The sequence below is a fragment of the Melanerpes formicivorus genome, unplaced genomic scaffold (genome assembly GCF_026170545.1).
Source record: "Melanerpes formicivorus ecotype bairdi unplaced genomic scaffold, bMelFor1.0.p_v2 SCAF_56, whole genome shotgun sequence".
Classification (NCBI taxonomy): Eukaryota; Metazoa; Chordata; class Aves; order Piciformes; family Picidae; genus Melanerpes; species Melanerpes formicivorus.
Genome location: NW_027142408.1, coordinates 128,108 through 149,057, shown reverse-complemented (window position 1 = coordinate 149,057; position 20,950 = coordinate 128,108). Strand labels below are relative to the sequence as shown.

Here is a 20,950-nt window from a genome sequence, read left to right as displayed (position 1 = left end):
TCCTCCTGGGGGTAGGACAAACAGCCCTAGGGGGCGCTAAAAGCCGCCGCTACCGAGCCGAGGTCCCCCGGTCCTTGACAAGCTCGGACCTCCACTGAGTGCGGCCCGGGAGCCGCCGGGACTGGCGGAGGCAGGGCCGCGGGGCGCTGAGGCCAGGGACATCCCCGGGGCTGCGGGCTGAGGGTGCTGAAGGCTGAACGGAGGACCCCGGAGCCAGCGGCAAACGAAGGAGGCTGGAGCCACCCTCGCAGCATCACCTCCCTCCCGCAGCTCTCGCGAGAGTCCCCTTTACCACAGCGCTAGCGCCGCAGCTCTCGCGAGAGTTCGCCCTTTCCCGCGCCCTGTGGGGCTCTCGCGAGAGCCGCTGCTGGAGCCGACGGGGTGGACAAGATGGCGGCCACGACGACCATCGCTCTGGTGAGCGGCGAGCCCGGCCTGGCCTGGGCTGCTCTGCTTTGTGCGCCGCCGGCGGGGCGCAGTGAGGGAGAGTGGTTCGCTTCTGCTCGGCCCAGGGGATGGGGGCGCGCTGAGCCGTGCTGAGCCCCGCTGGGGTCTGGGGCGGGCTGGGACCGTCGCGTCCGGCTGCTGGACAGGGCCTTCACTATGCTGGGCCTCTGTGGGGGACAGCGGGGGCTTCGGGCCCGCCGTTGTTCGCGGGAGGTCTTCCCGCCTACACCAGCCCTTTCACCCCCGCCCCGGGGCCCTGTGTGTGAGGGCTCCGCTGGCGCAGCCCAGCCGCCGCTGCTCTCTCTGGGCCGCCGCCCCACCGGGCCTCGCTGGCAGAGGCTGCCAAAGCCGGGACCGGCGGCGTGTCCCAGCGAGTGGTCCAAGGCTCTGCGCGGTCTTCTCTGCCGGCAGTGTTGTGCTTCCCCGTCGGTGTGTGCTTTGTGCTGGCCCCGGGGCTTTGGCAGCAGGTTTCAGGGTGCTGAGGTCCGCGCTCTCTGCTCTCCTGGGGCTTGTTTGCGGACACCCAGGCAGGAGCTGGGGGGGCGAGACAAGTGTTCAGCTTTCAGCCTGCGGTTGCTGGGTGAGCTGCGGGCCGCTCTTCCTGGCAGAACGGGTTTGGTGCCCTGTTGGGGGTGGTAGCTTTGTGTTTCCTATCGCTCCCTTCGTGCACTCCAGAGAGGATCGCAGCAGCGTCGGTCTGTAGGAGTTCTGTGTAGTTTCGGGAACGTTCTTTAGCGCTCTCCAGAGCAGGGGAGGTCTCGTGTCAGAGGCTTGCTTGTTTTCTTTGTGAGTTAAGCTTACATAGTAAAAGTACTTTCCTAGAGCACCTTTCAGCCTTCCTTGGACCATGCCTCTTATTTTTGGCTGCCTATGGAACTTTGTAAGATGGAAATGGCAACCCTCCAAGGTGTCCAGCCTCCAGGGCAGGAAGCCTGTGCTGTAACCATGGATTCTGGGGAGCTGCAGGGGGGGGTGACCAGGCTCATGGGGAGCATCCAGACATCTCCACATGCTTGTGGAGTACTGGGTTGGATGGCCCACTGGTGTGCCACAGGAGCATGTTTTAGTCTTCATGTGTTTTTTTGCTTTCCCCCATCAATGGTGTCATAGGAAGTGTTGGCCAACGGGCACCTTGTCCATGCCAGAGCTCTCATTCCCTTGAGCTCAGAGCTGTGGCAGGTTCTCTTTTCTCTCCATATGGCCTGCACATGTCCCAGTGTGTGTGGGATGGAGCTGTGCAGTGCTCAGAACCTCATGAGGACCAGCAGAAGGTGCCTCAAGACTGTGTGTATCTCTTCCTTCCTTCTGGCCTGCAGTTCTCCAAACAGATCTCTTGTGGGTGTTTGGGGTAGCTCCTGGTTCCTGTACTGCTGCCCCAGGCGAGGTGTTTGCAGTGGGGGGGGAGCTGTTGGTGTGTGCTGCTTGAGGGGACAGTGGGCACAGAGGCAGAGTTCCATGGAAGTCTTGGTGATGGGACTCTGGGGGGCTTCCCAATAACCTGATGACTGGGATCTGTCAGTGTTCAAATGGAACCACCTGTTAAAGTGTTGGCTGGTATAAAGATCTTGCTAGAGAGACTGCAGCACCCCGAGCCATTCAGTGCCACCACTTTTGGGGTCAGCCCTGTGGAAGTGGCACTGTGCCACAGCTTGAGGCACTTCCATTGGAAATGCTGCTTCATTGCCTTCTTGCCCTCAGTGGCTACCTCAGGGTGGCACAGTGGTTGGGATTTACTCCATTGCTTGCTCTTGTGAACGTTTTTGCCCATTTCTGTGTTCCCTGCACTCTTCCCAGGCTCTTGCCATCCTTCACCATAGCCACACAATGCCTGGGGTTCTGCCCTCACCTGGGGTGGGCTCTGGACTTGATGAGTTCTGGCTTGGCACTTTCATGAGGACCTCATCATGGAAGGATTAATTGTGGCCATGTTGGAGGATGCTGTTCCAGGGCTCCTGCATGCAGCAGCATGGGGACTAGGACCATCCAGAATGTTACCTGAGGGTCCTGAGCCCTCAACCTCTCACAGGGCAGTGGCCTGGTGGCCCTTTGCTGGGCTTTCTCCAACTGCTCAGTGTTGTGTTGGGGCTCCAGGAGTGATGTGGTGTCCTATGTGGTCTGAGGAGTGAGCTGAGAGTTGAAACCTGAGGTGCAGGTGATCTCTGAGCTGATGGCAGAGAAGTGACCCTGCAGACTATGGTGCTGCACACAGAGAAACGTCTTGGAGTTGGTTTTGGTCCAGGATTCCATCAGATGCAGTGCAGATGTATCCTGAGGAGCTGTCCCAGGACATACAGACCACTGTGGGTGTGCTTAGCACTGTCCCTGTTCTCAGGTGTTGGATGTGCAGAGGATTGGTGCTCTGGATGGCTTGGGTCATGCTGCTGGGCAACATCAGTCACATCTGTCATGGGATCTCCTTGCTCATCTGCTGCTGGCCAAATGTGCAGGGATGTGGGCAGCTGGGTCACAAGGTGCCAGAGCAGTGACACCTTTTGGAAGGCTTTAATCCTCTCCAATCTCTGCAGAACACATCTGGAAGTGTGGACATGCCCTGTGCCCAGGATCTGGGTTCTAGACAGCCCATGAGCACTGCTGTTCCTGCTTGGAATAAAGTGTTCCATAGGGGAAAGAGGGATGGTGAAAGGTCCTCCTGCATTAAGGTTTGCAGAGGGACAGGGTTTGCACCTGGAGGCACTGAGACTGAGAAGAGTGTAGCCAGCAGGTCAAGGGAGCGTCTAACCTCTCTACTTTGCCCTAGTGAGGCCACAGCTGGAGAACTGAGGCCAGTCCTGGGCTCTCCAAGAGAGACAGGGAGCTGCTGGACAGAGTCCAGTGGAGGCTGGGAAGATGCTGAGGGGCCTGGAGCATCTCTGTGAGGAGGAGAGGCTGAGGGACCTGGGTCTGCTGAGCCAGGAGAAGAGCAGCCTGAGAGGGGATCTGGTCAATGGTCAGCAAGAGATAAAGGGTGGGTGGGCAAGGGGATAGGGCCAGATTCTTCCCAGTGGTGACCAGGGACTGGCTGAGGGGCACTGGGCACAAACTTGAAGCCAGGAGGCTCCCTCAGGGCTTGGAGGGTGCAGGAGTTCAACCCACCCCAAAGGGCCCTGCAGTGCTCATAGCAACAGGTACTCTGCTCACTCCTTTCCTCAAGGAGGGTCCTTTCCTGGTCCTCTTCCCAACTCTTCTCCCAGTTCTTGTGCCCTGCTGCCTGTTACAGATGGTTTAGATGGGGATGCTCTCAGCTGTAGAGCACCAGCTACCCTTCAGTAGGCCCTCTGCTGCCCAGCAGACTCCAGTTCATGAGGCTAGTGGCCCTTGTGCTCTGCTTTTCTTCTCCCAAGTCCCATAGCTCATCAAGGGCACTACTGAAAAGCTGAGGCGAAGTGAGACAGCAGAAGGTGTGGGCTTTGCTTACAGAGGGTCTGCAGAGGACTAAGGAGGACTCTTAGAAACCTTTGAATGGAATGAAGCTAGAGGTGGGGAGATTCAGGCTAGATGTGAGGAGGAGGTTCTTCACCATGAGAGTGGTGAGACCCTGGAATGTGTTGTCCAGGGAGGTGGTTGAGGCCCCATCCCTGGGGGTGTTTAAGAGCAGGCTGGATGAGGCTCTGGCCAGGCTGATCTAGTGTGGGGTGTCCCTGCCCATGGCAGGGGGGTTGGAACTAGATGATCCTTGTGGTCCCTTCCAACCCTGAATGAAACTATGAAACTTTGCTAGCAGATACACGAGGTGTAAATGAGGAGAGCTGGTAGAATGGGTTTTAATTCTCTCTTTGAATGCTCTACAACTGAAATGGATCCTGGAGCCTTCCTGCCACCATCACTGTGTTGTGACCATCTAGGTGGAGACCTGGCAGTGCTGGGTTGATGGTTGGGCTTGGTCCGAAAGGCCTCTTCCAACCCAAACAGTTCTGTGATTCCATGGCTGGCTTTGGTGGTCCATGTGGGCTGACCTGGGAGAAGCTTGGCAAAGAGTACAGGAAATGCTTCAAGCCCCTTTTCTGCTCTGACCTTTGTTTTTTCCATCGTTGCCCTGCAACCAGTGATGCTCTCAGACATCTGCTCAGCCTCAGTGTGTCTGCTCTGAACAGATCAGGCCGTTTGGCCATCTCAGTGGTGAGCACTGGCCTGAGGAAAAGAATTTCTTCTGCTGGCTGATACAGGCAGAACTTCAAAGAACAGCAATGGCAGGCTCATGTCCTGCTGTCCTGCTGCTTTAAGCTGTAGAGGTGGTGAGGTAAATGCCTCCTGCAGTGGGACCATCCTGCTGTGACCATGCTCTTGAGGTGTCCTCTGCTGCAGTGATTGGTAGGAATGTGGTGGATGAACCAGACCAGTCCTGCATCTGTGAGAAGAGGACAGGGTTCTCTTGTGGGCAGGTGTTCCTAGTCCAGTGGTGTCTGTCTCTGAGGTGAATGAGCTCCTGGAGGATCTCTTGGTAGAGGGTGGCTGGATAGCTTGATGGCACACGTGGTGTTCAGGGGTGGGAAGATGAAGGGGTTAGGGTAGGCTGGGACAGGCTGGGACCAGCTGTGTCCTGCCATCTCTCAGTGGAGTCTGTCTGTTCCAGAGGAATGTGGCTCTGGTTTGTACCCAGTGATGGAGACCTTAGTTCCTGGGCTGAGGGAGCAGCATCAGCACCACTCCTTGGTCACTGGGGGAACCCTCCAGGGCAGGGTCCCTGTGACAGCTGGGAGGGGTGACAGTGAGGACACTTCAGTGTCACTATCCTGCATCCCACATGTAGGGCACATGAGCAGATGGGCCAGCAGGCACAGCTGGGGATCACAACCTTCATGGCAGGTGTTTAGTGATCTTGGCATTGAGGGGCTGGCACTGGAGCTTCTGTTCTCTACTGAGACCTTGCCATGGCTGTAGGTGGTTCAGGTCCTGCCTGGCGTTTGGGGCTCTTGTCTCTGCATTCTGATCCTTTTTGTTGGGGAGGCTTGAGGGTTCCTCCCTTGGGCCTGGGCCAAGCTGCCCTCTGAGAAGCTGCTGCTTCTCTCCTCTCTGCTGCATGCTCTGAGACTTGGCAATATTTGTGGTCCCAAAGCAGCCTTTAGAACCCAAGTGCTAAACTGAGGTCACTGTGGAAATGTGCTTGAGCTGCACCTGCACTTGGGTGGCGTCTGTCACTGCTGTGGGAGAACCCAAGTGGTTAAGGTGTCTCCTCAGCACAGCCAGGATGTTGTGCACAGCAACATAAATACCCTTGGTGAGAAATGGGGCTGCTGGAGAACGTGGTCATGGAGGATTCTGCTGGCTGCAGGGTGGTACCACAGCAGGGCTGGTGTGCTCTGGAGCAGCTGTCCTTGTGATGTCTGTGTGCTTGCACCTCACCACCCCCTGTCTGACACTTCTCTGAGGTCTTGAGAGCTCTTCAGCAGCTTTCCCATCAGTAGGGGTGGAGAGGGTGCCCTGAGGGATGCATTTTGTGTGCAGCCATGGTCAGGACCTGGTGCTTCTGAAAAATGCTGTTCTCCCTGAGGCTTCAGGTGTGGCCAAACCCCAGCCTTTTCTGCTTTGCCTTCTGCTCTTGTGTTCATGAGATCTGGTTGGACCTGTAAGGGGATATTTTTGCCTTTGAGACCTTTGTGCCCAACCTCTTGAATCATTAGGCAGCATCCACTCATACCACCATACCACCAGTGATGGTCTTGCGTGAATGGGAAGGAGGTCAGCAGGACACCTCGCTGCTCCTTCTGTACCACTTGCTTTGATGTCCTTTTTCCGGGGGCCAGCTGTCTCTTTGCCAGGAGAGCTGCTGTGGGTTTGCCATCTGGTGGGTCTGGTCCTTCCTCTGCACTGGGCTGTTCCAGGGTGCTTCCATATGTGAATTTTTGTTGGTTTGACTGGGGAACTGGGACATCTGTCAGGAGGCTTTTAATGACAAACCCTCTTGACTGGGAATGGTCCTGGCGCTTTGGGATGCCACACAACACTCTGAGGGTAGCAGCTGGCTGTTGATCAGGAGGAGCTGAGCTGCTGAATCTCTTTAACCTAACTCAGGCTGGTGGGCACACCTTGGAGATACCTTCTGGTGCTTTATGTTGGGGGGAACCATGGACCAGTTGTTTGACAGGAAGAGAGTCCAGGGTGGAAGGGTGCCTGATGCAGAGAAGTCAGAAATCGCCAAATCACCCAGCAGGGTGATGATGTGTGTCTGATCTTGTGAAAGGGTCATTTCTTTCCATGGCTCAGGGGCTGCTTTTTGGAGCTGCTGTGTGGGGTTGGGAGCCTGCAGGGGCAGGTGGTGCCCTTGGGGACAGCACTTCCCTGTTCTTGGGTGTCTGGAGCAGGATGTGGGAGCTAGGAAGGGGTCACAGGAGACTTCAGAGAGGAACTTGAGAAACCAGGGGAAAACCAGTATGGGAAGGGATGAGAGGAAATAGCAGAGGGGTCCAGTGAGACCTTAGCTGTTGGGAGGTGGGGTGGAGGTGATAGGAATGCAGAGTGGGGATCACTTTATCTCCTTTGGGCTGAGAAACTGCTGGTGGGGAGCTCTGAGTGCCCAGTGTGGCATCAGCCCGTACACTGGTGGGGCAGTTCTACCTTGGGAACAGCCAGATGTTTGGGAAGGCTTCTCTTGGTGAGCTCTGAGTCCCCTGGGTTCTGGCTTTGAAGGAATTCATCCCTTGTGTGTTTCTCACAAGCATTCTCTGTCTCCTCAGGGCACAGAGTCCATTAAGATGGAAAATGGACAGAGCACAGCAGCCAAGCTGGGGCTTCCTCCCCTCACACCAGAGCAGCAGGAGGCTCTCCAGAAAGTGAGTAAACCTGATGTCAGTTTTCTTCTCAGTGCTCTCCTCTGCCTGGGGGTTGGTTTTGGTTGGTGTTTTTCCAATTACTCTCTGTTCCTGATGTTGTCAAAGGGAAGTGGTCTGCCAGGGACACGTCTGGGGTCATGGCTATGCTGTGCCTGGATTCAGCCACCCCTGTGCCCAAGAGCTCTTTAGTTTAGGTGGCTCTTTTGGGGAGCACGATGTGGAATTTGCTGTTGGGGTGGGGAGAGTGGTTTTGAACTGCAAAACCCCTAAATGATGAGTAGATAAGATCTGAACATCAGGTCATTGTAAGGCAACATGCAGCTGCCACAGCACTGCTGTAAGGAGCAGTCTGTGCTCCACAAGCAGTAAGTGTTTGAGATGCTCCAGCTGGGCTTTTGTTTCATCCACACAGGAACACATCACAGAATGTCTCTGTTTTTCCCTCTGCTCTTCCTCACGTTGGAAGGAGGCCCAGTAGGCAGCATTTTGGTAGATTCACAGAATGGTTTGGGTTGGAATGGACCTTAAAGGTCATCTAGTTCTAACCCCCTTGCCGTGGGCAGGGACACCTCCCACTAGACCAGGTCTCTCAAGGCCTCATCCAGCCTGGCCTTGAACACCTCCTGGGCAACCTGTTCCAGTGTCTCACGACCCTCACTGTGAAGTACTTCTTCCTAACCTCCAGTCTAAATTTGCCCTCCTTGAGCTTCAGTCCACTTGAGCCAGCCTGGTTGAATCCAGCTGAGGCTCCAGCCCAGCTCTGATGGCTGGCCCTGTCTTACACAGCCAGTTGGGAGGCTCCTTCTGGCTTGGTGCCCACCTTCCTAAGGGGAATGAGCAGTGCTTGGCTGAGAGCTCTGGAAAGCAGAGCTGAGCAAAGAGGGGAGAGAAAGCAAAGCCAGGGCCTGTGGGAGCTGTGGGTAGGTGGCCCTGGTAGGCCATCAGAGCCCTGCTGTCGGTGGGCTCCGTGTGGGTGTCCCCTGCTGTGCAGCTGCCTGTGTGTGGTGGCTGTGGGTGTGGAGGCTCTGGGTGTGGAGCAGTGTCTCCGTGGCTCACGGCTGTGACTCCCCTTGTCCGTTTCCAGGTTCCGAAGCTCACGCCTCACATCCACGGCTTAGAGCCTGCTGTGCCCTGGCACCTCCCAAACCTGCAGCCAAGGAGAGCAGGTGCCCAGGGGTTGGCTCGGTGTGTGCCCTGCCCTGGGGCTGGGCATGGCTGGCTGTTAGGTGACAAAGCCTCCATGCCAACACCACCAGGTGTGAAGTTCAGGCTTTGTCAAATCCGTAGAGTGCTGAGAGCAAGGACAACTGAGGCTTGTGCCAGCAGGCAGGAGCTGGGTGTGGAGCACTGAAAGCCAACCAAGCCCTGTGTCTGCAGGCTGGAAGCAGAGGAGCTGCAGTGTTGTAGACAGCAGAAGCAGCAGGTCCTCCAGGCTAGAGCAGGCCAGATGTGATGGGAGAGAGGGAGTGCCCAGTCAAGAGACTGGACTGGGAAGGTGGAGGCCCTTCCCTTCTGTAGAAACTTTGTCCAGATGCTCTCTGAATGGAGCGGACTTGAAGGAGGCTCTGTCCTGCCCTCATCCCAGCAGGTAAGGTGCTGTGGTGGGACCCAGGGGCTGAGGGCGGAAGTGGGGAACGCTGTGTCCAGTGCATGCTGCTCCCTACCGTGGTGCCCTGCTAGCCTTCTGCTCCAGCTCTGTGCTGTGCTCCAGGGTTTAGGGCCCCACAAGGAGGACCAGGATACAAGTGAGCTGGTGGCAGTGCCCAGGGCTGGAGCACCCAGAAGTCCCAGTGGTGTGGTGCTGGGGAGCTGTGGTGTGGAGCCAGCCGTCCCTCCCTGCGCCGCGGTGCTGTCCTGCGCCCACAGCTCCTCTCTCTTTCCAGGCCAAGAAGTACGCGATGGAGCAGAGCATCAAGAGCGTGCTGGTGAAGCAAACCATCGCCCACCAGCAGCAGCAGCTCACCAACCTGCAGGTGAGAGCCCCCGGGTGCCCCCGCGCTGCCTCACCTCCCCCAGGCGGTGGAGTTCTTGTGCTCAGAAGCAGACACAGCCCTGAGGCCTCCCTGCAGCCAGGTGCTGCCTGGTGTTTCCACAGTGAAATTCAACTATAAAGGGTCTTCAGCCCACCAAAGAAGCCCCCTTTGCTCTCCTGCACAAATTGCCCCACACTGCCCTGGTTTGAAGAGGACATTTCTGAGGGTTTCTCCCTTGCTGGCTGACCAAATGCTTCCTGAAGTGCCAGAAGCCAAAATGTTTGTTCTGGGTTTTGGTTTTGACTCATGTTTCAGGTGATGTCCAGGGTCATTGGGAAGTGTCCTTCACCACCTCCTCTGCCCGAGGGGGCAGTCCCTGTGTCCTGTGTCCCAGCAGTGCTGTCCTATTGCCCTCATCCAAGCACATCCCAGAGACCTTCTGTTGCTCGTTCCTGCCAGTGCTGGAGTGCCATCGCACTGAGAGCACCTAACTAGAGTGGAAATCTCCCTGCAGAGGTGTACTGGTCACATCTCGCTGCCCTCTGCTCCAAGGGACATGGATGTTGACCCCAGCAGCAGTGTGGGTGGCCTGGCCATGAGGCAGCTCAGGGCTGTGGGTGCTTCTGAGCCTCTGCTCTAGTTGAGGGGCTCCTTGTTAAGGCTGGGGGTGAGCCAACGACAGTGGTTGCAGAGGTTACTGTTGCCTTGAGTCCCCCCTGGGAAGAGAAGACCCTGCTTCCTGAGGCAGTGGCAGCAGCAAAACTCCACCCTGGCCTGGTGGGACTGGCATCTGCAGGCTCCCCGCGCCGGACAGCCCTGGGGAGCAGGCAGTGAGGGGCGAGGAAGGAGAGGCCTCTGCCGCAGTCCCTGTGCCGCCGCCTGCTTGAGTTTGTACAAACAGCCGTAGTATGCTCAGCTCCAACAGACTGAACTCTGTCTTTACTGTCTTTCAGATGGCAGCAGTGACAATGGGCTTTGGAGATCCTCTCTCACCTTTACAATCGGTCAATAGACATATTCACTTCTTCTGGGGCACTTTGTCTTAGTCAGGGCCTAGTGTGGGGACCTACCTAGTGGTGATACAATGCTCTTAACTCCACCCAGCACCACCCTCCCACATCCCCACCTGTTATGGACAAGCACCACAAGCAGAGGCCAAGTGTAAGCTCCCCAGAGAAGACCGTAGGCTGGGTGCAGTCTGCTGAGACACGGGCAGTCGGGGTCCTGCAGTCAGGTGGCAAAGCCAGCGTTAGATTTCCAACAGCTCTGAACGCACCCGTGAGATTGTGGCAGCTGCATTTCTAGGGATGCTGCAGTTCTGAGGTCCTGACCCAAAACTAACTGCCAAGGTAACGCACCAGTGGGCAAGTTCTCGGCCAACAGAGCACCGGAGAGCTGGCAGCTGCGGTGCTGGGGAGGACTGGGGCACTCCAGGCTGGCAGAACACGGTGCAAGACTGCTCTTTACTGTGCATGTGTCCAGACTAGGTGAACATGGCATGTTCCACAGACCATGAACACAGGATGGAAGTAACAGAGCTGCAGAAACACCCAGAGAACCTGTGGCAGCCCCCTAGTGCTGGAACCTCTAATCAGATGCCACCAAGTGCTTAACTACCTGGGATTGTCCATCCCCTCCTTTTGTTGGGCACTGGCCACTCAGCCCCCCTGGAGAGATTTCATTTGTAAATTCACCTGTCAATATTTTTCCATCTCATTGGAGTTCAAATGCAACCAGAGCCTCCCACAGCAAAGGGAAAGCTGCACCCAAACTCAGCCTTCCTCCAGTGCTGCCCCGGCAGTGTCAGCTGGGGAGCCACAGTAAATGTCAGTGGGGAGCGAGTTTGGAGTGTCCACCTTAGGGGAAGCTTGGCAGAGCAGCTGCCTGAGCCCTTGCACTCCAGTAACACCAGTGAAGGGAGGGGCTCCCTGGAGAGCATAGCTCTGTCCCTCTGGCTTAAAACCAAAAGGCTGAGGCTCATTACTCCCAGATGGGCAGCAGATAAAATGTGTGCTGATGGTGGTGCAGGAGCTCTTTCATTTCTCCTCATGGCTGGGTTTGAGTTATTCTCCCAGAACATTCCTCCTCTCTAGGGTCAGACCGCTGCTGGTGGACAGGCCAGGAGCAGTGGTTGCACTGAATTGGCCCAGTGCAGTTAGGGTGCCCTGTCCTCAGCAAGTGCCTGATCCAAAAACCCCCCAGGAGCATAGGAAGTGCCCACAGAACCCTGCCCAACACTTTGTCCTGTTGACCAGACTCACCAGTCCCTAGCTGGAGGAGGTGCAGCCTCTGCACCTCTGTAGCAGTGTCTCAGTGCCTGAGGTTGTAGCTCCCTCTCCTCCCAGCACTGCATCAAAACCAGCACAACTTCCTGGCCTTGTAGTGAAGCTGAAGCCAGATGAACCTTTGTTCAGAGGAGCACTCCCGAGGGGATGTTTGGCTTGTCCTGAAAGTAACCTCCACAGGCCCTTGGCAGCAGCCCCACCTAGACACAGCTGTCAGCTGCTGCCTTTGTGAAGGCTGCAGGTACTTCAGGCTCCACTTTGTGGGTGGAGAAGGCGACCAGTAAAGCCCCCTTGGTGCAGCTGGTGATGACAATTGAGATTTGTGGTCATGAGTTACTGATGCTGTTGTGTGCTCAGTTCACAGCTCTACATCACATCATCCCCCATGCCTGATGCTGCAGATCCCTGCTGGGGAGCCTTGTAGTCACCGTGGCCAGCTCAGCTCTGCCTTTTGTAGGCCCAGATCTCTAACATGATGTAGAGAGTCCTTCTCACTCCACCCTACCTGTTCTGTTAGGATCTCTGCAGCAGGGTAAGGTCTGGATGTCCTCCTGCAGAGGTTGCTGCCATAGGGGAGGACAATGCCATTTTCCTGCCCCTGCTGCACTGATAGAAGAAATGTCCTCAGGGTGTGTCTGGGCCCTCTAGAAAGGTGGGAGGTCTCTCTGCCTGGAATGCCTCATCAGGAAGCACTCCCAGCAGAGCATTAGTTGTTTGTCACAGTCTGTGGCACCAGGGGTGAGGCACTGGGACACTTGGGGTCAGGATGGTGGTGGCTCTGAACCCATAAAGCCCCAGAGTGCACAGGCTGAGGGCTGCTGCTCATGGGCTTTCCTGCACCAGAGCTGGGAATGTGTTGGAGAAGCTGGGAGACAATCCACCTGCTGTGTGTGTGCCATAGTCCTCTAGTCACAGCCATGCAGAGTAAATTGAACACTGCCCGACACTTAATGTCACCTCAGAAGCAGCAGCATGGGGTGAGAACCTTTCCTCTTCATGGTGGCCCTGCCTTGTTCAGGGGCAGGAGCTGAGCCTTCACAGTTGGCTTCCTCCCATGGCAATGCCAGTCCTGAGTGGGCCATGAGGAAGGAGGAGTTCTCCAGGTACAGTCCATGGGCCTTGAGCTACCTGCTCCTGTGGGAGGTCTCCCTGCCCATGGCAGAGGGTTGGAACTAGGTGATCTTTAAGGTCCCTTCCAGCCCAGCCCAGTCTGATTCTGTGACTGTCACAGACGGAATCCTGTCCCCAGACACCTCAGAGCCCAATGTGCTTCCTCTGCAGGCAGGCCTCTTATCAAGGCCTCAGCAAAGACCCTCTTAAGCAGGTCTGGGACAGAGGTGGTGGTAGTCCAGAGCTCCCCAGTTGGTTCCAGCACTGCTGTGCTGGGAAGGGAGAGACCCCCAGCTCTGCACTGCATGTGCCCACTCTGCAGCGGCCCCTGGCCCTCTCTGCCCCACCACTGTCCCTCCTGTACTAGCAGAGCAGGAGGTTGCATCTCCAGTGTCCTGTAGCTTGCTGAGCATAGGGAACTGCCTCCACAGAGACCAGGCTCTTGCCATGGTCCCCAGGAGGTGCAGCCAGGACCCATTGTCCAAGCTCTGCCAGCCCTGCAGGCAGCCTCTGCCAGAGCAGCCCCAAGGTCCTGGCAGAGTCAGCTGCTGCCTGAGTGCTGCTGCCAGAGGTGTCTGGGCTTGTCTTGCAAACAGCTTCTCAGGCAGGCCCAGGAGATAGCGCAGAGCCTCTCTCCCCCAGAGTAGTGCCCTGGGGGCTGCAGCCCCTTGGAGCTGGAGGGCAGGCAGTGATGAGTACTGGCACCACACAGGCCCAGCAGCTCCAGTGAACCCTTTAGGTCATGCTTTTTTGCTTTGCTCTTGAGTGAGGTGGACGTGGTGCCCAGTACTGGATCTCCTGCTGCCTGGGGCGGGTGTGGGGGGGTGTGATGCCTGTGGGGGTGGGGAGGAGGTGCCCAGTTCCAGATCCTTTGCTGCCTGGGAGGATGGGGGTGGGAGGGAGTGCCTGGTGGTGCCCAGCATTGGATCTCTGCTGTCCCTTGTGGGAGGGAGTGGGGTGGGGGCACTGCTGGGAGCGTCCAGAACCAAGACCTTTGCTGCCTGGAGGGGGATCTGTCCTAGAGTGAAGTTATTTTCTCCTCCTGCCAGTGCTGCTGGAGCCGTGGTCAGGCTGGGGGGAGAGGGGGGCGGTGTTAGGCCTTGCCAGGGGGATTGGAGCTATGGCTCCTGAGGTGCCAAGCCCTGCCAGAGCTTTGGCTGCCCGGGACTGAGCTGCAGCTGTGCTGCTCTCCTGCTCCCGCGGTCTGTGCATCCAGCAGGGAAAGGCTTCCTCATACCACCTGTGCCAGGCTGTGCTGCAGCCCAGTGAGGAGCTACCTGCGGTGGGGCCATAGCTCCTGGGAGGGAAGGAGTCTGGGAAGGAGGTCCTGGCATCCATGGGCACCCCTGGTCTAACCAGCCAGTTCTTCTTTCCACTACAGATGGCAGCTCAGCGGCAGCGCGCCCTGGCCATCATGTGCCGCGTGTACGTGGGCTCCATCTACTACGAGCTGGGAGAGGACACCATTCGCCAGGCCTTTGCCCCCTTTGGACCCATCAAAAGCATTGACATGTCCTGGGACTCTGTCACCATGAAGCACAAGGTGGGTTGGCAACCCTGCAGTGACCTGGTTGTTCTCTCTGAGTGCATGCAGGGAGGAAGGAGCCCTTGTCACCCTGGTGGAGAGGAGGATAAGTGTCTGTGGCTGCTGCTGCCCTTGGCTCTGCAGGATTCTGAAGTGGGAACCAGACCTGGGTGGAATGGGGTGGGTGAAAGATGACCAGCAGCCCTGTGTGCAGTGGCCTTTGGCTGGTGGGCCTCTTGCTGCGAGGCTCTGGGAACCTTGTGTCAGTTCTTCTGCACCTGATTCTCTGCTTTAATAAAAGCTTCTTGAAGGAGAAACTTCTTAGCCAGAAGAGTACATGGGAGCTGTTGGCTGCCTCAGCCTAGTACTAGACTGGAGACAGGATGGGGCTGGTGGTTCAACAGTGTGTCCTTCTGTCCCAGGGCTTTGCTTTTGTGGAGTATGAGGTTCCTGAAGCTGCCCAGCTGGCCCTGGAGCAGATGAACTCAGTGATGCTGGGGGGGAGGAACATCAAGGTGAGTAGCAGGCTGCTCAGGGGGTTCATGGTTCTCTTTGCTGGCATAAAGGCTTTGTCCCTCCAAACACTTCTCACAGGGCTGTAGTGTGGGTGATTACCTCAAGATTACCTGATGGACCTTGGTGTTAAGCCTGTTGGGCACATGGTGACACTGAATGCCCCAGCATGCTATCAATCCTAGGAACTTCTGGTGAGCCAGCTCAGGGCTTTCTGCCCACACGTGGGCTAGAAGTCTCCTGAGGACAGGATAGAGCTGATGGCTGATCTTTTACTGCCTCCATCTCCTGTTGCTTGTCTGTGGGTGGCAAATGAGTAGCACCAGGCTTTGATTGGGCCTGGTGATAGTGAGGGACTTAAAGCAGAGGCTGCCCCTTGTTTCCAGAAAGAGACCTTGAGCACAGAGGTGAAACTATGGCTTTGTTTGTTCAGGTGGTCCGAGTGGGCTTGTGAAATGTTCAGGGGGAACCCAGCATTTTCTGTATTCCCATCTCTGCTACACTCTGTCTGCAGTGGGGTGCTTGTAGGAGCCTCCAAAGGAAGGATGTGGAAGAATTGTGCTTTGCTGGCAGGATGTTCTCAGCTCCTGGCAGCTCAGGGAACGTAAGTGGAGGAGATGTGGTAGAGGCTCTTGGTTCTCTTGCCGTGCCCTACAGCAGGTGGGACCCCAGAGCTGGGTCAGCTGTGCCCTTTGCTGCTGATGGCCTAAGAGATGTTGTTTGGCTGGAAGAGGAGCAGGGGCACGAACCTGAGCATGGGAAGTTCCAACTTAATGTGAGGAGGAACTTTAAGGATGATAGAGACCCGGAGCAGGCTTGCCCTAGAGGTGGTGGAGTCTCTATCTTTGGAGACATTCCAGACCTGCTTGGACAGGTTCCTGTGTGACCTTCTCTAGGTGACCCTGCTGTAACAGGGGGGTTGGACTTGATGATCTCCAGAGGCTCCTTCCAGCCCTCACCATTCTGTGATTCTGTAAAGAGGCAGTGGGTGGCCAGTGCCTTCCTGCTGCAGCCCCTGGCGACGCTGCTGGTGCTCCTCAAGGCTCAGGGGCTGCTTGCTGTGTGCTCTGCAGGTGGGCAGGCCCAGCAACATCGGGCAGGCGCAGCCCATTATCGACCAGCTGGCCGAGGAGGCGCGGGCCTTCAACCGCATCTACGTGGCCTCCGTCCACCAGGACCTCTCGGACGATGACATCAAGAGTGTCTTTGAGGCCTTTGGGAAGATCAAGTCCTGCACACTGGCCAGGGACCCCACGACAGGGAAGCACAAAGGCTACGGTTTCATTGGTGAGTGGCTGGGGAGCTCCCACCCCTGGGGCTTTCGCTCTGGTGGGAGGCATTGCAGTGGGACAGGATAAGACACTGGAACAGTGTGCCCAGGGAAGTTGGGGATGCCCCCTCCCTGGAGGTGTTCAAGGCCAGGCTGGATGAAGCCTTGAGCAACCTGGTCTAGTAGAAGGTGTCCCTGCTCCTGGTGGGGGGCTGCCTATAGTGGGGGGTGGGGGGGTTGGAACTAGATGATCTTTAAGGTCCCTTCCAACCCAAACCCTTCTGTGAAACAATCCTGGCACAGGCCTGTGCCTGAGCTCGGAGCTGCAGTGAGCAGCCGGTGATGTTGAGTCACTGTTTTGTAGACTGAGGGATGCCTGCTGGCTGCAAGCAGCAGATCTGGTGGGAGGAGGGAGCTGAGCACCAGGGGCTCCTCACAGGAGCTCAGGGTGGCTTCTGCTGTGTGGGGAGCGAGGGGCTGGGTTTGAGATGAAAAGGGTGGTCAACAAATGCCTTTCTTCCTCACTGCAGAGTATGAGAAGGCTCAGTCCTCTCAGGATGCTGTCTCCTCCATGAATCTCTTCGACCTGGGGGGCCAGTACCTGCGGGTGGGCAAGGCCGTGACGCCCCCCATGCCGCTCCTGACGCCTGCCACGCCGGGAGGGCTCCCGCCGGCTGCCGCCGTGGCTGCAGCTGCTGCCACAGCCAAGATCACAGCACAGGTGAGGCCCGGGCCGGTACCACCCAGCCAGGGGCGTGGCACAGGTGTGCAGTGACAGCCAGCTGTGGCCCCAAAGCTCATGGGGGAAGCACCTCACTTGGACCATGCTCTGCTCCCAGGATGTCACAGGCAGAAGCTTGCCCCTGACAGCAGCATTTTTGAGGATTCCAGCACAGCTGCTCAGAGCTTGGTGGGGGAGGATGAGAAGGGGACAACAGTGATGAGGTTGCAGGGGCTGGAGAACCCCTGGGAGTACATGAAGAGGGGTGGGCTGATTAGGGCAGCGACAGCTGGGTGTGCAGCACTCTGTTGGAAAGACTCTGCCTGCCTGGTGAGGTGGCATGGCTGCAGTGGCTTAAGGCTGGCCAGAGACAAGAGGAAGCAGTAACGGAGCAGGACCAGTATTGATGCAGCAGTACAGAGGTTCTCCAGTTGTTTTCCTGAAGTGAGAGAAGCTCTTGGCTATGCACTGCTGAAGGAGGGTTGCCTCTCAGAGCAGACCCTTATGTCTGTCCATCATCCTTGCCCTGGCCAGCAGAATCTCCTCATGTGTTGCCCTAACCCATGAAAGAAACCAATCCCACCACTGCTGAGTTCTTGGGCTCCCTCAGGCCCAAGAGCTGCAGGGACGTGCAGGCTGTGCATGCTTCTGGTGTTGGCCAGGCTTGGCCTTGTGAGGGACTCTTCATTGAGAGCAAAGGCAGGAGCAGGAGGAGCTACCACCACAGTGAAGTCCCCAAGCTAGGACCTCTGCAGTCAGCTGAGGCTTGGCTAGAAGAATTATTTGGACCAGAATGACTTGGGGAAAAAATGTTAACTCTTCATAGGATGGTAGAGATTGGTCACAGACATCTCTGGGAAATCTTGCAGGAGTCACTGCTGTGAGGAAAAGCTAAAATAAAGGTTCTAAGAGGCCTGAGAAGTGCTGGGAAAGCTTGGTCCAGGCACAGGTGGGGGCAGCCTGATGCCACGTGGCTGGACATGGATGGTCATGGAATAGAGGGTGGAGCCTGTTTGTGTTCTTGCAGGGTTCCTGATTTTACATCACACAGTCATGGCCTGGAGGCTTCAGTGTCACAGGGTTTAAGCACAAACTGATCAGTCTGCTCAATAGTTATCCAGAAATCAGGAACATGAGGGAGAAGCTTCAGGCAGACACAACTTTGGGTCTGCAGCCTGCCAAGGAAAGAGGAGGTGTCACCCTGCTGAGATGAAACCATGAAGAGAAGGTTTTGATTAGCAAGGATAAAGCCTGGGCAGTGCCAGTTGAACACCAGCCTTACAGGAGTGAGGAACTGAAGCTGTTGGGAGAAGGCTTCGTAGCTGTTTTGGTAAAAAGCTGGGGAGGCTGGTGACCAGAGGAGTCAGAGGTGACTGATGGTGGCCTGGGCAGAGCCCTGGGTGCCTCCAGAAGTGTTTCTCCTTTGTTAGCAGCATGAGGAGTTGGACCGAGGATGCTCCAGGGTGGAGCTGCTGTGTGGTGGGGGTGAAGCTCAGAGCCTGGTAGCTGCAGGGCCACGTTTGCCCATTTGGGGGTTTTGCTGTGAGTTTGTCCTGTGTAGACTGTTGCTCTGTGGCTGAGGAACAGCAACAGTGGGACCTGCTTTCAGGGAAACTGGGATCTGCAGGCACTGATCTCAGCCCAGCCCAGGGAAAGCTTGGATCAAGCTCCAAAGGAAGAGACTTGCTGGAGAAGCTGAGGTGCAGAGCCTGGCCTTAGGGGGACATGCCCTGCTAGATGAGCATGGCTGCCTTGGAGAAGACTAGCACTTTGTGAGGGAAAAAATGAGAGCATCCTATGGAGAGCTGAGGAGTTGGGGACCTCTGTGAGAAAGAAGCATCTGAGCCTTAGTTGGATCCCCCCATCTCTGGCTCTTTGATGCAGAGCTAACTCCTGGGCTTTTGTCTTGCAGGAAGCAGTGGCAGGAGCTGCAGTACTTGGTACGCTGGCAACCCCTGGGCTGGTGTCCCCAGCCCTGACATTGGCCCAGCCCCTGGGGGCATTGCCACAGGCTGTGATGGCAGCACAGGCTCCAGGAGTCATTACAGGTGTGTTGGCTCTTCTCTGTCACTTGTCACCTCTCAGAGAGTAGGGTCTCTGTAGCTCAGGAGAGGTGGATGCTGAGATTCTGCTCCCTGCCCTGGAGCTGCAGTGACTTTTGTTAGTGCAGCAGAGCAGGGATTTGGTTTGGTGCAGGACAAGGTGGGGGGGTGGCTTTAGCCTGGAAGAGGGGAGCTTTACATTGGATATTGGGAGGAAATCTTTCCCCATGAGGGTGGTGAGACGTGGAATGGTTTCTCCAGAGAGGTTTTGAGTGCCTCGTTCCTGGAAGTGTTCAAGGCTGGGTTGGTTGGGGCCTTGAGCAACCTGCTCTAGTTTAAGGGTAGGGGCTTGGAATTAGATGATCTCAAAGGTCCCTTCCAGCCCAAACTATTCCATGAGATAAAGATATGACAGGGACATGAAGGTCAGAGCAAGGAGAGCACGGGATTCTGAGTGAAACTGGGCAGGTGTCCCTCCATGTGGGATCCTGCACTCGTGCCCTCTGCGTGGGTGATGTGTGACCTGAGGGTTTGTGTCCTGGTGCTGCTGAGCTGCTGCTTCTGCTGTCCTGGGGGCTGTTACAATCATGGGATTGGTTGGGTTATAATGACCATTAAGGTCATTGAGTCCAACTATGAACACCACCACAGTCATTAAACCATGTCCCCAAGTGTCATGTCCACATGTTTCTTGAACACCTCCAAGGGTGGTGACTCCACCACCTTCCCTGTTCCAATGCCTAGTGGTGCAAAGGAACCCGTCTGGACTCTGTCCCCCTCTCTGCCACCGGTGGTGTGCACCCAGGTACCACAGGGCTTTGGTTCTTTTGATGCCACAGAGCTTGTGTCTCTGCAGGTGTGACCCCTGCCCGGCCTCCCATCCCCGTCACCATCCCGCAGGTGGGAGTGGTGAACCCCATCCTGGCCAGCCCCCCGGCACTGGGGCTGGTGGAGGTGAAGAAGGAGAAGGAGGAGGAGGAGGTGCTGCAGGAGTCGGAGCGGCCGGAGATGCTGAGCGAGCAGGAGCACATGAGCATCTCGGGCAGCAGCGCCCGTCACATGGTCATGCAGAAGCTGCTGCGCAAGCAGGAGGTGAGTGGCACTGGTGGGCAGCAGGAGGCACCCCCCAGTAGGGCTCTCCACACCTGGTGTGGCTGTGTGAGGCTGCAGAGGCCACCTGCTTGCCTGCAGCTCATGGTGGTTCTCACTCTGCCTCTTGAGTCCTCTTGTGGTTTCCCTGAAGGTTCAAACTGGTCCCTGCCAGAAGAGCCCTGGCTAGGAGGTGTCTCTGACTGTGTCTTCACTTGGCAACACCAAAGCAAATCTTGGTGGCCCTTTTGGCTTGTAAGCAATGGCGCTGGCACATGGTCAGGGACAATTTAGCCCCATCTGTCTCTCTCAGGGACACTGACTTAGGGAGTTGTTTGGAAGAGACCTTTAAGAGCATCAAGTCCAACCATTAACTGACTTGTCCTTTCCCTCTGCAGTCCACTGTGATGGTGCTTCGCAACATGGTGGATCCAAAGGACATTGATGATGACCTGGAGGGGGAAGTGACAGAAGAATGTGGCAAATTTGGGGCTGTGAACAGGGTCATCATCTACCAGGAGAAGCAAGGAGAAGAGGAGGATGCAGAGATCATCGTCAAGATCTTTGTGGAGTTCTCCATGGCCTCAGAGACTCACAAAGCCATCCAGGCTCTGAACGGGCGCTGGTTCGCAGGCAGGAAGGTGGTGGCGGAGGTCTATGACCAGGAGAGGTTTGACAACAGTGACCTCTCGGCATGAACTGCATTCCAAGGACTTGGCCTGATGTCCTCTGCCCTGCCCGGCGGGATTTCGGCCGCGGGTGCCAGCGTGGCAGGGTGGGCAGGGGTCTCTGGTGTACTCATAGCTGGGATAAAGGCTCAAAGCAAGCTGGTGGGCTCTGTGTGTGTGTGTGCATGCCCCCGGGGCTGGCGGTGGGTGCTGTGTGTGTGTGTGTGCCCACCCCCGGGGCTGGTGGTGGGTGCTGTGTGTGTGTGTGCCCACCCCAGGGGCTGGCGGTGGGCACTCTGTGTGTGTGTGCCCCCGGGGCTGGCGGTGGGCGCTCTGTGTGTGTGCTTAGGTCAAGGTCCCACAGCACATGCAGGGGCTGTATGCTGCAGAGGTGTCCCATGACTGGTGGGAGTGCAAGAAGGATTCCCCGTGAGGTGTTTGAGCAGCACCCCGAGTGCTGCTGTGTGGAGGTGGGGGGAGCCTGGGTGGTGTTGGGAGGGGGCTTCCTGCCCAGGACCTGCCTGTTCAGCTTGGCCTGAG

At 56.8% G+C, this 20,950-nt stretch overlaps 1 protein-coding gene across 2 annotated transcripts; it reads left to right on the top strand.

The window, feature by feature from the left end:
* The first annotated feature begins 325 nt into the window (after positions 1-325).
* Positions 326-20,568, top strand: PUF60 (poly(U) binding splicing factor 60). 2 transcript variants are annotated; one of them, XM_068161068.1, is made up of 11 exons: positions 326-417; positions 7,119-7,214; positions 9,098-9,187; positions 10,141-10,191; positions 13,964-14,125; positions 14,530-14,622; positions 15,694-15,907; positions 16,421-16,611; positions 18,524-18,659; positions 19,510-19,745; positions 20,141-20,568. In XM_068161068.1, the coding sequence occupies exons 1-11, from the start codon at positions 391-393 to the stop codon at positions 20,438-20,440; spliced, it is 1,596 nt and encodes a 531-aa protein (XP_068017169.1). In that variant the 5' UTR covers positions 326-390; the 3' UTR covers positions 20,441-20,568. The 2 variants fall into 2 exon arrangements, with proteins under 2 accessions (XP_068017169.1, XP_068017170.1); XM_068161069.1 differs by lacking the exon at positions 10,141-10,191.
* Positions 20,569-20,950: the final 382 nt, after the last annotated feature.